Here is a 15086-nt window from a genome sequence, read left to right on the forward strand (position 1 = left end):
TATTGGTTTGCAGAGACAATTCATCTTTGGTGTACCGTAAAATTAAGAGACTGTAGGAGTGGTCGCTCGGTATAAACTGTGTACATGCTTACCGGATAAGGTTTCAATCAGACGCCTGTAAAGCTGCCGCAATTCATAAGACCGGAGGCTCATAATAAATCCTGCTGTGAGCTCGTGGCATAGGTGAGGCCAGGTGATCAACCATATAAAATCAAGCAGCGACAGGACTTCTGATCACAAATTGTGGACCGTTTTTTTTTCTTTTCGTTTTCCCTTAAAAACGGATATCAGATTAGCGTCTTCAGTATAGAAGAATGAGGTCTCCTGGGAGAACGTCTTATGTCTGGAGGTTTTATTGAACAATTATAGAAAAATAAAGCCTAATTATAAATATTCATCTCTTAAAGTCTCACATCCCTGTAGAAAAGGAGCACTTTAGAATGATTGGTCCTTCCAATCTCAGAGAACGCGAGTGCCATGCATGGTTACATTGCAGTACTGTCTGCACACACCGACCCCGTCATCATGTTTATTCTTGTCAATCTATATTTCCCTCCATAGTCATTCAGGTGGAAACCGGGAACGGGCGGCCCAGACCTCGGACGCTGATAAAGTTATCTGGGCACGCCACAAAATGTACATTTTACTGAAAGGCACAATACAAAGGAAGGGGGAAAAAGGGCAAAAATAAAATATATTATATCCCATATGATAAACACATAAATATTCCATTTTTATAGCTCTGTGCAATACAGAGGTAAATCCATTGTCTGCGTGGATCGATAAAAGAAAAAAAGGAATGGTAGATTGGTGGTCACTTTTCTGCGGTGACTTCTTTCTGGTATGACGGGCACAGTCTACTCTAAGGTAAAGCCCCTCTTATCCGAGATAAAGTAGTAAATGGTAAATTCAGCTTTATATCATTGTATAAAAACATCCTCATTTACTCTACACAAAGACAAGAAAATCTGATGTATAAAATCCAGGTCTATACAACGTATGCTTCCTGTACACTTGGGCTCAAGTCTGTGGTTCCCTTGTGGTACACTGGTAGACTACTGAGTGGGGGGCCGCCGGGTGGTCACATAATGTAGGTTCCATCCTTGTAATACTTGATGGTGTCCATCTGCTGGGTCATGACCAGAACTTCTTGAAAGCCAGTGCTGAGGCCGGACATGTGCTGGAAATAGGCTTCCTTCTCCACCTGGATCGTGAGGTTATTGACGCCAACATCTTTCAGAACTGAAGTTACCTATAGGAATAGAAAGATACGGGGATCATCCTAAATGGGTGAGCAGATTGAAAAAAAAAAAAAAGAAAAAAAGACACCGGTCTATCGAGATCAACCTTTGTACACCAGCTCTACATTGTCTATCAGTAGATGATTGATAACCCACAATGCCAATTGTTGTGAGAAAAGCATCCAGCCCTTTCCATCTGACATTACGATCCCTTGGGTTCAGGCATTTCACAGTCTGACTGCTCTAACTGTAAAGAATCCTTCCTTCCACAAGTAATGTCTCCTGCAGGGAAAGCTATTACCGCGGCTAAATTGGAAAAGGCTCTTTACAGAGTAGTCTGAGACTATGGCATGCTCGGCTGCAAGATGTAATAATGGCAGATAGTACTTCAGCATTTATGTCCATCTTTGCAATCATGGACATGTCAGATCCGCCAGAGTGAGAGTCACTCTCGTTGCTGGCATAAAATAAAAGCTGTAAATCCTTTACCATAGCCCATATGAGAATCTGACCTCCAGCTCCAGGAGATTAGTTATTAATCTGTACAATACCTGCTGAATGATCCGCTGTTCCACCACATCTGACATCACTTGCACGTGTATAGTCCCTGCAACGATAGAGGCCGAGTGGCGCCAAAAATGTGGATCCCGATAAGAGATCAGACCATCGATGTTTGAGATCTGGAAGAAGAACAGGTTGTTTCACTGGCGGCTCATGTATCTAGTACAGAATCATGAGATTATGAATCAGGTCCGTAAAACATAAGGCGCGAGCAAAGTACTGTGCTGAATATATGTTGCCAAGGAGGAGTAGATCAGTTTATGTATGTTATATTCATAATTTTCGATTTATGCCGGGAAGCATTGCCATAACTTATACAAGACCTCCATGGTAGATCGATCATAGTATGGTAGATAATGGCCGCACTTAGCACAGCACCTCCCCGAATCACAGACAGGACAACCCACATAACATGATTATCCAAGGGTAAGGCTAGATCCACACATCCTTTTGCCATGGTTCAAGCATGGATCAATATTGAGTCATCCATTCTCGAACCGTGGCGCAAGGATGTGTAACCCTAGCCTTACCTTTGTATAATTATGTTATGTGAGTCGCTTATGTCAGAGTTTATGGAGGTAAGAATTGGAAGTATGTAGGGGCACTGAAGCTGGCCAGCTCAAGAATAGAATTTACAAGCTCTAATGAAGTCTGTAAGAGCTCCTTGCTTGGAGATCATCCACCGCTGATAGAATGCAGAGGTGGTCGGTAACCAAGCCAACAAGTGGTAAACATTACAATTAAAACTTCCTATGGACTTGAGAATGGAGAGGAATTATATAAAAAGAAGCAAAATGCTATAAGCACTTTACAATTTTAATAATTTATGAAGATGGGCATACATCTTTAAAAGGGAATCTGTCACCCCATTTTTCGACTATAAGCTGCTGGCACCGCCATCAGGGGCTTATCTACAGCATTCTATAATGCTGTAGATAAGCCCCCGATGTAACCTGAAAGATAAGAAAAAAAGAGTTATATTATACTCACCCCGGCGTCCGGTCCGGTCCGATGGGTGTCGCGGTCCGGCGCCTCCATCTTCTAATGGTTACGTCCTCTTCTTTGCTGCCTGTCGTGGCTCCGGCGCACTGCTCTGCCCTGTTCCGGGCAGAGCAGAGTCCTGCAGTGCGCAGGCGACAGGAGAGGTCCGGCGCCTGCACACTGCAGTTTTCTGCTCTGCTCTCAACAGGGCAGAGCAGTGCGCCTGCGCCAGAGCCACGAGAGGCAGCAAAGAAGAGGACGTCACCGTTAGAAGATGGGAGGCTTCGGACCGCAACACCCTTCGGATCAAGACCGGACCGCCCCCCCAGTGAGTATAATCTAACTCTGTTATGAATGGGTCACCGAGGAGAGGTTGGTAACTAAGCGGATTGCAGACCCCTGCTCCTATCCACACAACTAGCAGTAGCCGTGGAGCGTACCTACGATGATTCTAGATGCCTTGACACAGCCGGAGGACTAAATAAGCCTAAAATAAGAAAAGGGGAAAACTAAACTGCCCCAGAGCAGACCCCAAAGGAATAGACAGCCTCCAAACATATACTGTCGGTGAGGCAAGATGAAAACACAAACACAGGTAGGAAAATAGGCTGAGCAAACGATGGGGCCCACACTAACTAGAAAGGACAGGAAAGGAAAGACTCTGTCTGCAATCACGCCAAAAAACCCTGCAAAAATGTCCAACACTTACGATAGCAAAAAAACCCTGAAGTCACTAGACTTCACCCACTATATCAGCACTCCGGCATATTCTGAAAACAGAGCAAAAAGAGGCCAATCTAATAAGGGACAAAAAGCAAACTGGCACAAACAGTAACATAAGGATGGAAATTCAGCACAGCCCCAGCCGGGGCTGGCTGACCACACAAAACTGAATAGACAAAACCAAATCAAATGTGAACAATAGCAAAGAACACTTATCTTGAGAATGCGGGGACTGAGCTGGAAACTAAGACTTCAGGAGGCAGGAAAAATCACCAGCATGGGATAGAGGGAGTCGGGTGTCTTAAATACAGTCAGAGACTTCAGACGTCCAATCGTCGTCCTCATTATCAGGTGGCAGGTTTCTGCTAATTAGATCAGCTTCATTACCTCCTGCAACCAACAAAGGGAGCCCGGAAAGAGAACTCACGACTCCTCCGTCAATACAACCAGCTCCACCACCCTCGCCAGCAACCAGAGGTAGACCAGAAAGTGAATTCACAACATAACTCCTTTTTCTTCTCTTTCAGGTTACATCAGGGGCTTATCTACAGCATTACAGAATGCTGTAGATAATCCCCTGATGGCGGTGCCGGCAGTTCATAGTTGAAAAATGGAGTGACAGATTCCCTTTAAGGGTAGTTTTCCACTAAGCACATTGCCTGCGCTTTGGACGGAGCGGAAAGCCCGCATGTCTGGATTCGTGGGTGTGTCACCCGCGTATTAGGACGCATAGTGGAGATGGGATTTCATAAAATCCCCTCCACTATGCTGTAACAACTGGACGCTGCGGAATGGACTCTGCGGCTGTACGCGTCATCCAATCCGCAGCAAATCCTGATGTAATCCACCACGTGGAAACATACCCTAATAGTTTCTGCATTTTGCAGTGAAATAAAGTGTCAGAACCACTTTAACAATCATTAGGCCTCATTCCCATGTCTGTGTTTAATCACGTACATGAAAAGATAGTAGCAGTGTCAGTGATTGGTCCGTGTGTCTGTTTTTTACCATCAGTGTGTCATCAGGGTTTGGTACATTTTTACCATCAGTGTGTCATCAGTGATTGGTCCGTGTGTCTGTTTTTACCATCAGTGTGTCATCAGGGTTTGGTACGTTTTTACCATCTGTGCGTTATCAGGGTTTGATCCATGTGTCCGTTTTTGCCATCAGTGTGTCCGTTTTTACCATCAGTGTGTCATCAGGGTTTGGTCCATGTGTCTGTTTTTACCATCAGTGTGTCAGCAGGGTTTGGTCCGTGTGTCCCTTTTTACCATCAGCGTGTCCGTTTTTATCATCAGTGTGTCATCAGTGTTTGGTCAGTGTGTTTGTTTTTACCATCAGTGTTTTTCACAGATGGATTAATAAATTACAAAGCTTCTCCTGTACTTTGCGATGTTATACTTGGATAGCACCTGGAATATACACTGATGCCATCCGTGCGCTGTACGTGTTTTTCATGGACCCATTGACTTGTATTGGCCCTTTTCATACGTGATACTGGAGAAAAACGGACATGTCTGTCAGTTTTGCACAGGCATACAGTCCCTGAAAAAACAAGGATATGTGAACAATGCCATAGATTATTACAGGTATCTGTTGTAGCCATTAAAAAATAATGGATTGACCTCGGATGTCTGAATAAGGCCTTACTTAGTAAATGAATTGCGCAGAAAACCTGATAAACAAAATAAGTGAATTCACCTTCTCAAGCGCCACATTTATTCCCTTCTCAATTTCAGGAGGAATTCTCAGGAGGATCACTTGGCAAGCATCCTTCAGGAGAGGGAGGACGCTCCCAAATATCAAGACAGAAATGAACAGGGAGCACAGAGGATCAGCTATCAGCCAGCCAAACTGTCGAATCAATATGGTGGATACTATGACACCCACGCTGCCTAGAGTGTCAGCCAGCACGTGCAGAAACACACCTGGAGAGAGGGAAGAATGGTCACAGCAAACTACAACCCAACCTCTGACGTCGCAACGTTTTAGAAATTTGCCATGAAAGCTGCACTCACCACGCATGTTTGCATTCATTCCTCCTCCACCTGATCCATGAGAGTGACCATGGTTGTGCGCATGTCCGTGATCACCGTGTGAATGACCATGGCCGTGTCCGTGACTGTGGCCATGTCCATGGTGCAAGTGGCCATGATCGTGGGAAGAACATCCTCCTCGGGAGCCACCGTGGGAGTGGGCATGACTAAAGGCACAAATACCAACGAGATTGACAAGAAGGCCCCCGACCGACACTGGCTGTTGAGAGACAGAAGAGACCGCTCAGTATTTGGACTGATATTATCTTCAGGTATGGACAATGAGATTTTCATTTCTACAGTGTGTGAAGATTGATAAAAAGAAAGTCCCCATAAATGTCGCCACCCTTCTAGAGGCAGCGTTTAGTATTGAAGCTCAGCCTCAATCTAGTAATTGTGGCAAGGCTGTAATAACAATATGAGCATGTTTTGCATCTTTTTCGTAAGAAAAACTTCTTTATTTTTATTTCTTTTTTACAGTCCCCTTAATTTGTATATTATGAAGCAGCAGTAATGACTTAACTACAACAAACTGAGAAGAATAAAGAAATTCTTGGCTGATAGACCAGATGTGCAAACCCGTTCAATTGCACAGGAGCCCAGAAGGTCAGGAGGTAGCCATCACTGAGCAGCCAGCCGCTTCCTAGTATCCTACTTTATGACATGTAATCTTCAGACTAGTTACTACGGTACTACAAACCTCTGGTGGCCACTTATCTTCTTGGGGGAACAGAAGAATCAGGCATTTTGAAATGTAGCTGCGCCGTGCGTCTCTCCCCCGATATCTGCCATAGTGAAGAGTCAGGTGTTCCAATACATGTAATGGTTCATACAGATGAGCCAATACATCTGCAGGACCCTAGTCCGGTAACCATATCAGTATTACATTACCGCCGTAAGGGCATCCATGCAAACTGCCTCCAAAATCCTGGAATTCCTTATGATTGGTAAGCTCGATGCATTGTCATTGTTGCGGCGTGACACACGCATGACGTCACATCAGGCTTGACAAATCAGAAAAGATGATCTTGACTTTTAGGATTGTTACCTCCATTAGCTGGCCCTAGAGTTCATGTCCTCTTCTTCTCTACAAATTTAAAGGCGTTGTCCATTACTCGGACAACACCTTCTGAATCACAGTGCTCCCCCCCCCAGTAAACTAATAACAATTATACTCACCTCTGGTGCCAGTGGCGTACCAACATTCTCAGCAGTGGCTTTCCTGAGGATTGCGTGACACTGCTATGTCACTCAATCCCTGCTACCAATCAGCACTCTATGGACCCAATTGACATCTGGAGGAAGTGGGAGCTGTGGGTGCTTTCTCCCTTCCACAGGATATCTTGATTTGTCCGAAGAAGGGGACCGTAAGTGAAGCCAGAGCTGATTTGTCACAGGACTTGCGTGATAATCCCCGAGAGAGATGGCACTGGAGGAGACTATAAGTGTGGTTATTTTACTGGGGGGGGTTGGGGGACAGTGATTCAGGAGAGGTTGTCCAAGTAGTGGACAACCCATTTAAATTGCCCAAGGAGCACTGCATGGCCTATGAATCCCGTTCCCCCATCTATATATCTTCCACGATTCTGCAATGCATACATATTGAGGCATACGGTTAGCCCAATATATCTGGAGAAGGCCTCAATGATAAATGGCACTTACTGTTAACATATCGGTATTGATGTCAGGAGGATCAAAGATCCGGCCAACAGCCTCAATAAACACGAAGAATGAGATCACCACCAGGAAGAGGCCATTAATGAACCCGGACAGTATTTCCACTCGGCCGTACCTGAAATAATCACCAACAAATATGTAATATATAATGTTAAAAATCCTATATAAGTAACATGGGTATATAGTGCGGGGACACGCCATACGACATCTATAGATAAATAGGAGTTCTTACCCATAAGAGAATATACGTGTTGCCTTCCATCGGGTCATTAGTGCAGCAATAAGTCCCATGACGAGAGCAGAGCAGTCGAACAACATGTGGAAACCATCAGATAGCAATCCAAGACTATTGGTCCACACGCCATAGAAAATCTCCACAAATGTGAACGCCTAAAAATCAGATGAGGATGATGAATCCAACAGCAGAGAACAGAATCTGGTCCATGGCACTGGCTGTGCTCCAAATAGACATGCACCCTCTTAGACACACCTTACTCTATACTTACATTCCCCGCAATTAACATTGTAACAACAAGGAAAAGTCGTGGAATTGTGGAAATCACAGGTCGTTACTGATATGCAAAATGATGAAATAATTTACACATTTCCAAAACATCTCGATCTATTCAGTATCACGTATGAGCATCATGTGCAGAAATCCCTGCACCAACATGCCTTGATTAGTTGTCTGAGGAATGTTCTTCCACGCAAATCATCAAGATCCACTGCTGGCAGTTCCCTTTGTAATTGCCGACCAATAACGTCTCAAATGTACTCAATGGAAGACAGGTCCGGAGACACTGCAGGCCATGGTAGGACATTCAGGCCACGCATCTGCTCAAAGTAGCAAGTGCAACATGCAATGTGGTGTTGTGTTGAAAAATGGATCCCGGTACACTTTGGATAAAAGGTTGTACCACTGGTCCTGCATCCAAATCAATGTAACGCCGAGTGGTTAGTGTACCTGGAATTAAAACACCTGCAGCATCTCCAGACATGACTCCCATTGAGCACATCTGAAATGCCATTGGTCAGTAATTGCAAAGGGAGCTGCCAGAAGGGGATCTTGACGATTTGTCATAGTGTGCCACACATACGTATTATTGGTATGCAAACCATGAAAAAAATGGACACAAAGTTTAATATTTTGATATATTGAGTATAAATCAATCCTGTGAGCTCCATAATGTCATGACATTTCCTTCTTAGTGTTGCAATGTTGAGGAGTATACACACACTAAGCTGGGGGAGTCTTAATCTTTTAGCACCAAGGTCCTTAGAGGTTGTTGTAACTCCGTGATAACAATGTTGCCCAGCAGACGCAGTACCCACCAGATTTAGACACAGGAAATAGAAGATCTGTCTGGAGTCAGACTCTTCGAGAATCTGTTTTAGTGAATCCTTTATAAACCTTGGCAAGGACGGGGATGTGCTGTGCAGGGCATCTCCCATAAAGGTATAGAGGGGTGTCCCTTCAGGCGAGTATCCTACAAGGGTGCCTTTCTGTCCTTTCCTGGAGGCAGATGCCAGGATATTTGCAGCTGTAGGATAAATTAAAACAGGACATAAGTACATTGAGATCATACATTATTTGTAGCAAAAAAACCCCAAAAAGCCCTATAGTGTGAAGTCCTACAGTCTCATTGTGCTGCTGTACAGTATGTAACCCAGGTGCCATATATACATAACTATTGGAGCAAGCCATGTTGCTTCCCTCTTAGATTCTGTATAAACCTTCATATAAAGTCAGAGGCGAGGTAAGAATTCATAGGTGTATAAGCACTTTGCTCTTCTAAGTTTAGTGTAGTATGTAGTGAACATGGACAATACCCCTGGCAAAGCCAAGGCCAAGATCAGGAGGCATTTAACCACCACTGTAACTGGGGCTTTCATGCATGTTCTAGTTAAAGTGGAAAATGACAAACTAAAAAAAATAACAGGTTATGTTCACACAAATAATGGGAATTCAGGCAGCAGTCACATCACAGAAACTGTTGGGGGCTTCAGTTTGCAAAGGGAAGTCAAAAGTTTAATAGCATATACTCTGCCAAAAATGTAAAATGTAGCGGGCAGCTCATGTATATTACAAGGAACCTGTCAGCTCCGATAACTGTAAAAGATAATAGATATACAGTTGTGGCCAAAAGTATTGACACCCCTGCAATTTTGTCAGATAATACTCAGTTTCTTCCTGAAAATGATTGCAATCACAAATTCTTTGGTATTATTATCTTCATTTAATTTGTCTTAAATGAAAAAAAACAAAAAGAGAATGATGCAAAAAGCAAAACATTGATCATTTCACACAAAACTCCAAAAATGGGCCAGACAAAAGTACTGGCACCCTCAGCCTAATACTTGGTTGCACAACCTTTAGCCAAAATAACCGTGACCAACCGCTTCCGGTAACCATCAATGAGTTTCTTACAATGCTCTGCTGGAATTTTAGACCATTCTTCTTTGGCAAACTGCTTCAGGTCCCTGATATTTGAATGGTGCCTTCTCCAAACTGCCATTTTTAGATCTCTCCACAGGTGTTCTATGGGATTCAGGTCTGGACTCATTGCTGGCCACCTTAGAAGTCTCCAGTGCTTTCTCTCAAACCATTTTCTAGTGCTTTTTGAAGTGTGTTTTGGGTCATTGTCCTGCTGGAAGACCCATGACCTCTGAGGGAGACCCAGCTTTCTCACACTGGGCCCTACATTATGCTGCAAAATTTGTTGGTAGTCCTCAGACTTCATAATGCCATGCACACGGTCAAGCAGTCCAGTGCCAGAGGCAGCAAAGCAACCCCAAAACATCAGGGAACCTCCGCCATGTTTGACTGTAGGGACGGTGTTCTTTTCTTTGAATGCCTTTTTTTCTCCTGTAAACTCTATGTTAGTACGGGTTGACACTGTTGTACCCTCGGACTGCAGGGCAGCTTGAACTTGTTTGGATGTTAGTCGAGGTTCTTTATCCAACATCCGCACAATCTTGCGTTGAAATCTCTTGTCAGTTTTTCTTTTCCGTCCACATCTAGGGAGGTTAGCCACAGTGCCATGGGCTTTAAACTTCTTGATGACACTGCACACGGTAGACACAGGAACACTCAGGTCTTTGGAGATGGACTTGTAGCCTTGAGATTGCTCATGCTTCCTCACAATTTGGTTTCTCAAATCCTCAGACAGTTCTTTGGTCTTCTTTCTTTTCTCCATGCTCAATGTGGTACACACAAGGACACAGGACAGAGGTTGAGTTAACTTTAATCCATGTCAACTGGCTGCAAGTGTGATTTAGTTATTGCCAACACCTGTTAGGTGCCACAGGTAAGTTACAGGTGCTGTTAATTACAAAAATTAGAGAAGCATCACATGATTTTTCGAACAGTGCCAATACTTTTGTCCACCCTCTTTTTTATGTTTGGTGTGGAATTATATCCAATTTGGCATTAGAACAATTCTTTTTGTGTTTTTTCATTTAAGACAAATTAAATGAAGATAATAATACCAAAGAATTTGTGTTTGCAATAATTTTCAGGAAGAAACTGAGTATTATCTGACAAAATTGCAGGGGTGTCAATACTTTTGGCCACAACTGTAGGGTTAATCTGTAGGTTAACAGTGTACTGAAAGTGGGGAGAAAATTAACTTTGTTTCTTCAGGGAGCCGCCGGCTTTCAGTTCTAGAGGGATGTCGGCAAGGTAAGCATGCCTTGACATGTGGATCGACAGCTCCCTCTGCATAGATACAGTGCAAAGCCAGTGGTCAGATAAAGTGCACTCTCGACCAGGGTATGGGCAGGCTCTAGTGCTCCTGAGCCTGCTCTCAGCTCCATGGAAACCAGCTGTACTCTATAAAAGATAAAAGTTCTCACTGCAAGTGACTGACAGCAGATAGAACAAAACTCAATTGCAAACTTGCTTATTTTCATGCTGACTATATGACTAAAGCAAATTAAAAAAACATGACAATAGTCCTTTTAAAGGACGGTTAGCACAGAATGACTGTTCACACCAAGTGCAGGCGCTCAGTGCTTCAATCATTTATATACACCTTCCCACCTGCTTTGTTTCCTTCCATCTCTGCCCTTCTCTGGCTCTATGAAGCCAGAACTGTCAGTCAAATAAGGGGTCAGAGGTGAAGGTAGAGGGAAAACAAGCACGTGAGAAGGTGTATATAAATGACTGGTCGCCATGAAGCACCGAGCGATGAGACTTAGTTTGAACAGTCATTAAATGGGTTGTCTGACACTTGAATAGTTTTTTTTTTTCTCTGGGTATGGATGGCTTTTAAAAAAACCTAGGTATAATCTCCTTCAGAAACCTCCATGGATCCAGTACAGGCCACTCTAGAGGTTCATGCCAGATCTGGAAGCGATATCTGCTTCATTCAAAAGTCACGAAGGCTTCAGCAGCCTATGATTGGCTGCAGTGGTCAGTTGACTAGAAAAGCGTGTCATCGGATGTTTCTCTTTCGCTCCTGACCACTGCAGGCAATCTCAGTTTGCAGCGGTCCTGATGACTTCCCAAATAAACCAGACATCACTTCCAGAGCTGGTGCGGACCGCCCTCCGGAGAGGCTTGTGCAGGGTTTACAGCGGGGCTGTTAGGAGAGTATGATACCGATGATTCCTATAAAACCGTTCATGCCTAGAAAAAAAAATATTTCAGTGTTGGACAACTCCTTTAAAACAGATACTCTTGGAAAATTAGCTAGTCTTCCACAAAAAATGCATTGTGACAACTATGAAATTGGATATAGAATGATGCTGATACCAGAATGTCATCAACATCTAGCACGTCTATGGGCTGAAACACGACATCAGAGCGCCACCTAGTGGCTCCATGGTAGAACTGCAAACATATTTTCAAGTTAGAGCTTATTCAGATGAGAGTAAAATAAGTTTGTGTGCTGTCCGTCTGCGCTACAGACCACGCGTGGCAGATGTGGACTGACCGTTTGTGTGGAAAACAGCAGCACGTACTACTTTGGTAAGTTTTACGGACTGTAATAATGGATGCCTTGTGGATGACCACGCAGAGCTGCACAAGGAGCCTGACGCGTCCAATGCAATCAGATAGCAATTACCACTCATTATTGCAGAAAGCACACAAGGTACAACCTGCACCTGTGATTCTGCGCATATCCTCAGTCTCAATATCAGGCATTACTGCAGAGTATGGGCTTGGTTGGAGCCGTCCTTACCACTACGACTTACACAACAAAAAGAACACGGCGCTGACGACCACCCCTCCGGACAGCACGTGTTCAGTACTCGGCTGGTGCGCTGGTTTATTCATCGCTCGAAGCTGGTCAGTGATAGGATGAGTCCAGAAATTGCCAAGAAGCAGCGCGCTCAGGGCGATGACGAAGAACCCGTAGCGGGCACACTTTGATATTTCCATTTTCACCGCGCAAACGGACTCCACGTAGAAATCCAGAATCATAACTGAGAAAATGACGGTGATGAATGGCATTACCAGGGACCACCAAGACTCCACTTTGCTCTGAAATGAGAGAAAACATAACATTTGGGAGCAGCAATTATATAGTTTATAACCACCGACCTGAGGGGGCCTGTTTAAAGGGAATCTGTCATGTCCCTGAATGCTATAAACCTGCAGATTAATAGTGCGCTTACGCTGCCCGGCCGCAGCACTAGGAGGAAACTACCTTTATTCCTCCCAGCACCATCCGGCTTTCAGTCATAGAGGCGCGGATACCGTCAGCGTTCAGTACATAGTGAGCGGTGGCAGTAACCACATCCTGGGCCATTGATCACAGGTGTCATAAACAGAAATGGAAGGATGTACTAAGATGGATCAGCCAGGAGGGCCGACACGTACTCTAATGTCTCTCATGGCAATGACCAGTCACCACGAGTGCACCATAGCGTTAGATTTTAGTGACTAGCTGAGTATTCAGACTTTTTTTTTCCCTGACGGAACTGGAGAGGATTTGCAAGGAAGAATGGCAGAGGATCCCCAAATCCAGGGGTGAAAAACTTGTTGCATCATTCCCGAGAAGACTCATGGCTGTACTAGTTCAAAAGGCAGGGCTGTGGAGTCAGTAAGCCAAACCTGCGACTCCAACATATATTGCTTATATTTAAGTGAAAAATGTATTGTAGTACAATGTGAACATCAGACATGTAATCATTTTTATGATACAATAAATTTAGATAGAACATAATATATATTTATTGGAATACAACTTTAGAATACAAAAAACTGTAATAAATTGTAAATATGTAATATCGATTACATATATATATATATATATATATATATATATATATCACTATGTAATAAACTATGTAAGTGGCAAAAAAACAGTTTTCAACAAAAACATACTAAATAATATTTGTGCAGTCTATGAATTTGTTCTAAGAAATAGAATTGCCTCCATCAGATCCTCCTTCATAGATGACCTAAAATCTGACCTAATAATATTAAGGCCAGAGAACAACCTCTCTACACTAACTTGGGTTGGAGGCAAAGCCGTAACCACATGGGAACATCTCTAACAATTTCCGGGTATAAATTGCCTCATGCACAGTCAGTTTTGATGAACGGTTGAATTTTTCTATTTCTTTGAGAGCAAGTGAAACATTTTGCTGAAATATGGTCAATCTTCTTGCTATAGGAGATGGAGTGAAATCTTTTTCCTTGCAGCAACGCTTTGCCTGCTCCATGTCATCCAAATACTTGTCAAAGTCAAACTCCTCATCTGATGCGGATGAAGATATGGCAGCAGTAGCTCTGTCAGGACCCAAGTCCACTTGCACCTGGCAGTCCTCCTGTAGGCCACTCATCCTAACTGCTACTTCAGTCAGAGATTCTTTTCCTTTAGTAAGATGTTGATCATCAAGCTGTATATGATGACTTGGGTCCACATAAACAGCTGCCAGAAAATTTTTATTTTCCAATAGCTGTGTCTCTCTCCGTTTCAATGAAGCAGAAATGCCATCTGCAATTAAATCTCCTCTTTGGGACAGGCAAAATAGCAAGTTCTTCCACTCCCTTATGAAAATGCCAGGAGTTAAATCCTCAGCTTGTAATTTTTTAGTCACAGTAAATGGGTGATTAAGGAATTCCTTCAATTCAGCCACCTGTGTCCATTGACCTTCATTTTGGGTTACGGGGGGCAGAACCTCATACTGTTCCGCAGAATCTCATACTGCACACCTCAGCTGCTGCAGAACCTTATACTGCACACTCCTACACTTGAAAATAAAGCCTGCACCTTAAGATGTGGTGAATGCAGTGTATTTATTCCAACTATCAATTGATGTTGATGTGTTACTGAAGACGAGCAATGCCTGTCCTGGGCGTCCTTTTGGGCAGCTATGAGGTGTACCTGACTGGTGCTAAAAAAAAAAAAAAAGGAGTGTTAGTCTGTGTGCTACCCGGCTTTCATTCTTTTTGGTACAGATAAGATATGGATAGACAGATATGGATAAATGGATATATAGATAGAGCAGATTTCTAATCTGCTTTTGCTATTGAAAACATTATCTATGAGCTCAAAAACCTTTCAGGTGATGCGGTTTTTTAAAAATCTGATCTGCTTTTGCAGCTGAAAACCGCAGCAAAAACGCTGTGTGTGAATGTAGCCTTAGATCAGGAATAGAACAGCCATTTATAGGACATTTCATAACTTTCCCAAATTCCTATGAAAAAATATTCAGCACATTCTGCATTGAACTACTGTAGCCAATTTATTAAATATTTTAGGAGTTGGACCATTTTATACCGACTCCACGACTCCGACTCCACAGCCCTGTCAAAAGGGTGCTTCAATTCTATACTGAGCAAAGGGTCTGAATACTTATGACCATGTGATATTTCAGTTTTTCTTTTTGCAAAAATTTCTACATTTGCTTT

The 15086-nt window shown here is 43.4% G+C and overlaps 1 protein-coding gene across 3 annotated transcripts in view; it reads right to left on the minus strand.

Annotated features, from left to right (window-relative positions):
• Nucleotides 1–337: 337 nt before the first annotated feature.
• Nucleotides 338–15086, minus strand: part of SLC30A5 (solute carrier family 30 member 5) — a 44275-nt gene continuing 29526 nt past the window's right edge. For all 3 annotated transcript variants that reach the window (XM_073584186.1, XM_073584185.1, XM_073584187.1), the window contains 8 exons: nucleotides 12419–12707; nucleotides 8552–8760; nucleotides 7452–7609; nucleotides 7205–7334; nucleotides 5525–5762; nucleotides 5208–5434; nucleotides 1793–1921; nucleotides 338–1252 (listed from right to left, as the gene is read on the minus strand). In XM_073584186.1, the coding sequence (XP_073440287.1) occupies nucleotides 1082–1252; nucleotides 1793–1921; nucleotides 5208–5434; nucleotides 5525–5762; nucleotides 7205–7334; nucleotides 7452–7609; nucleotides 8552–8760; nucleotides 12419–12707 (1551 nt within the window). In that variant the 3' untranslated portion in view covers nucleotides 338–1081. The remainder of the gene's footprint in view (nucleotides 1253–1792; nucleotides 1922–5207; nucleotides 5435–5524; nucleotides 5763–7204; nucleotides 7335–7451; nucleotides 7610–8551; nucleotides 8761–12418; nucleotides 12708–15086) is intronic.

This window comes from Dendrobates tinctorius, unplaced genomic scaffold, assembly GCF_039654945.1.
Source record: "Dendrobates tinctorius isolate UK_male_01 unplaced genomic scaffold, ASM3965494v1 ptg000083l, whole genome shotgun sequence".
Classification (NCBI taxonomy): domain Eukaryota; kingdom Metazoa; phylum Chordata; class Amphibia; order Anura; family Dendrobatidae; genus Dendrobates; species Dendrobates tinctorius.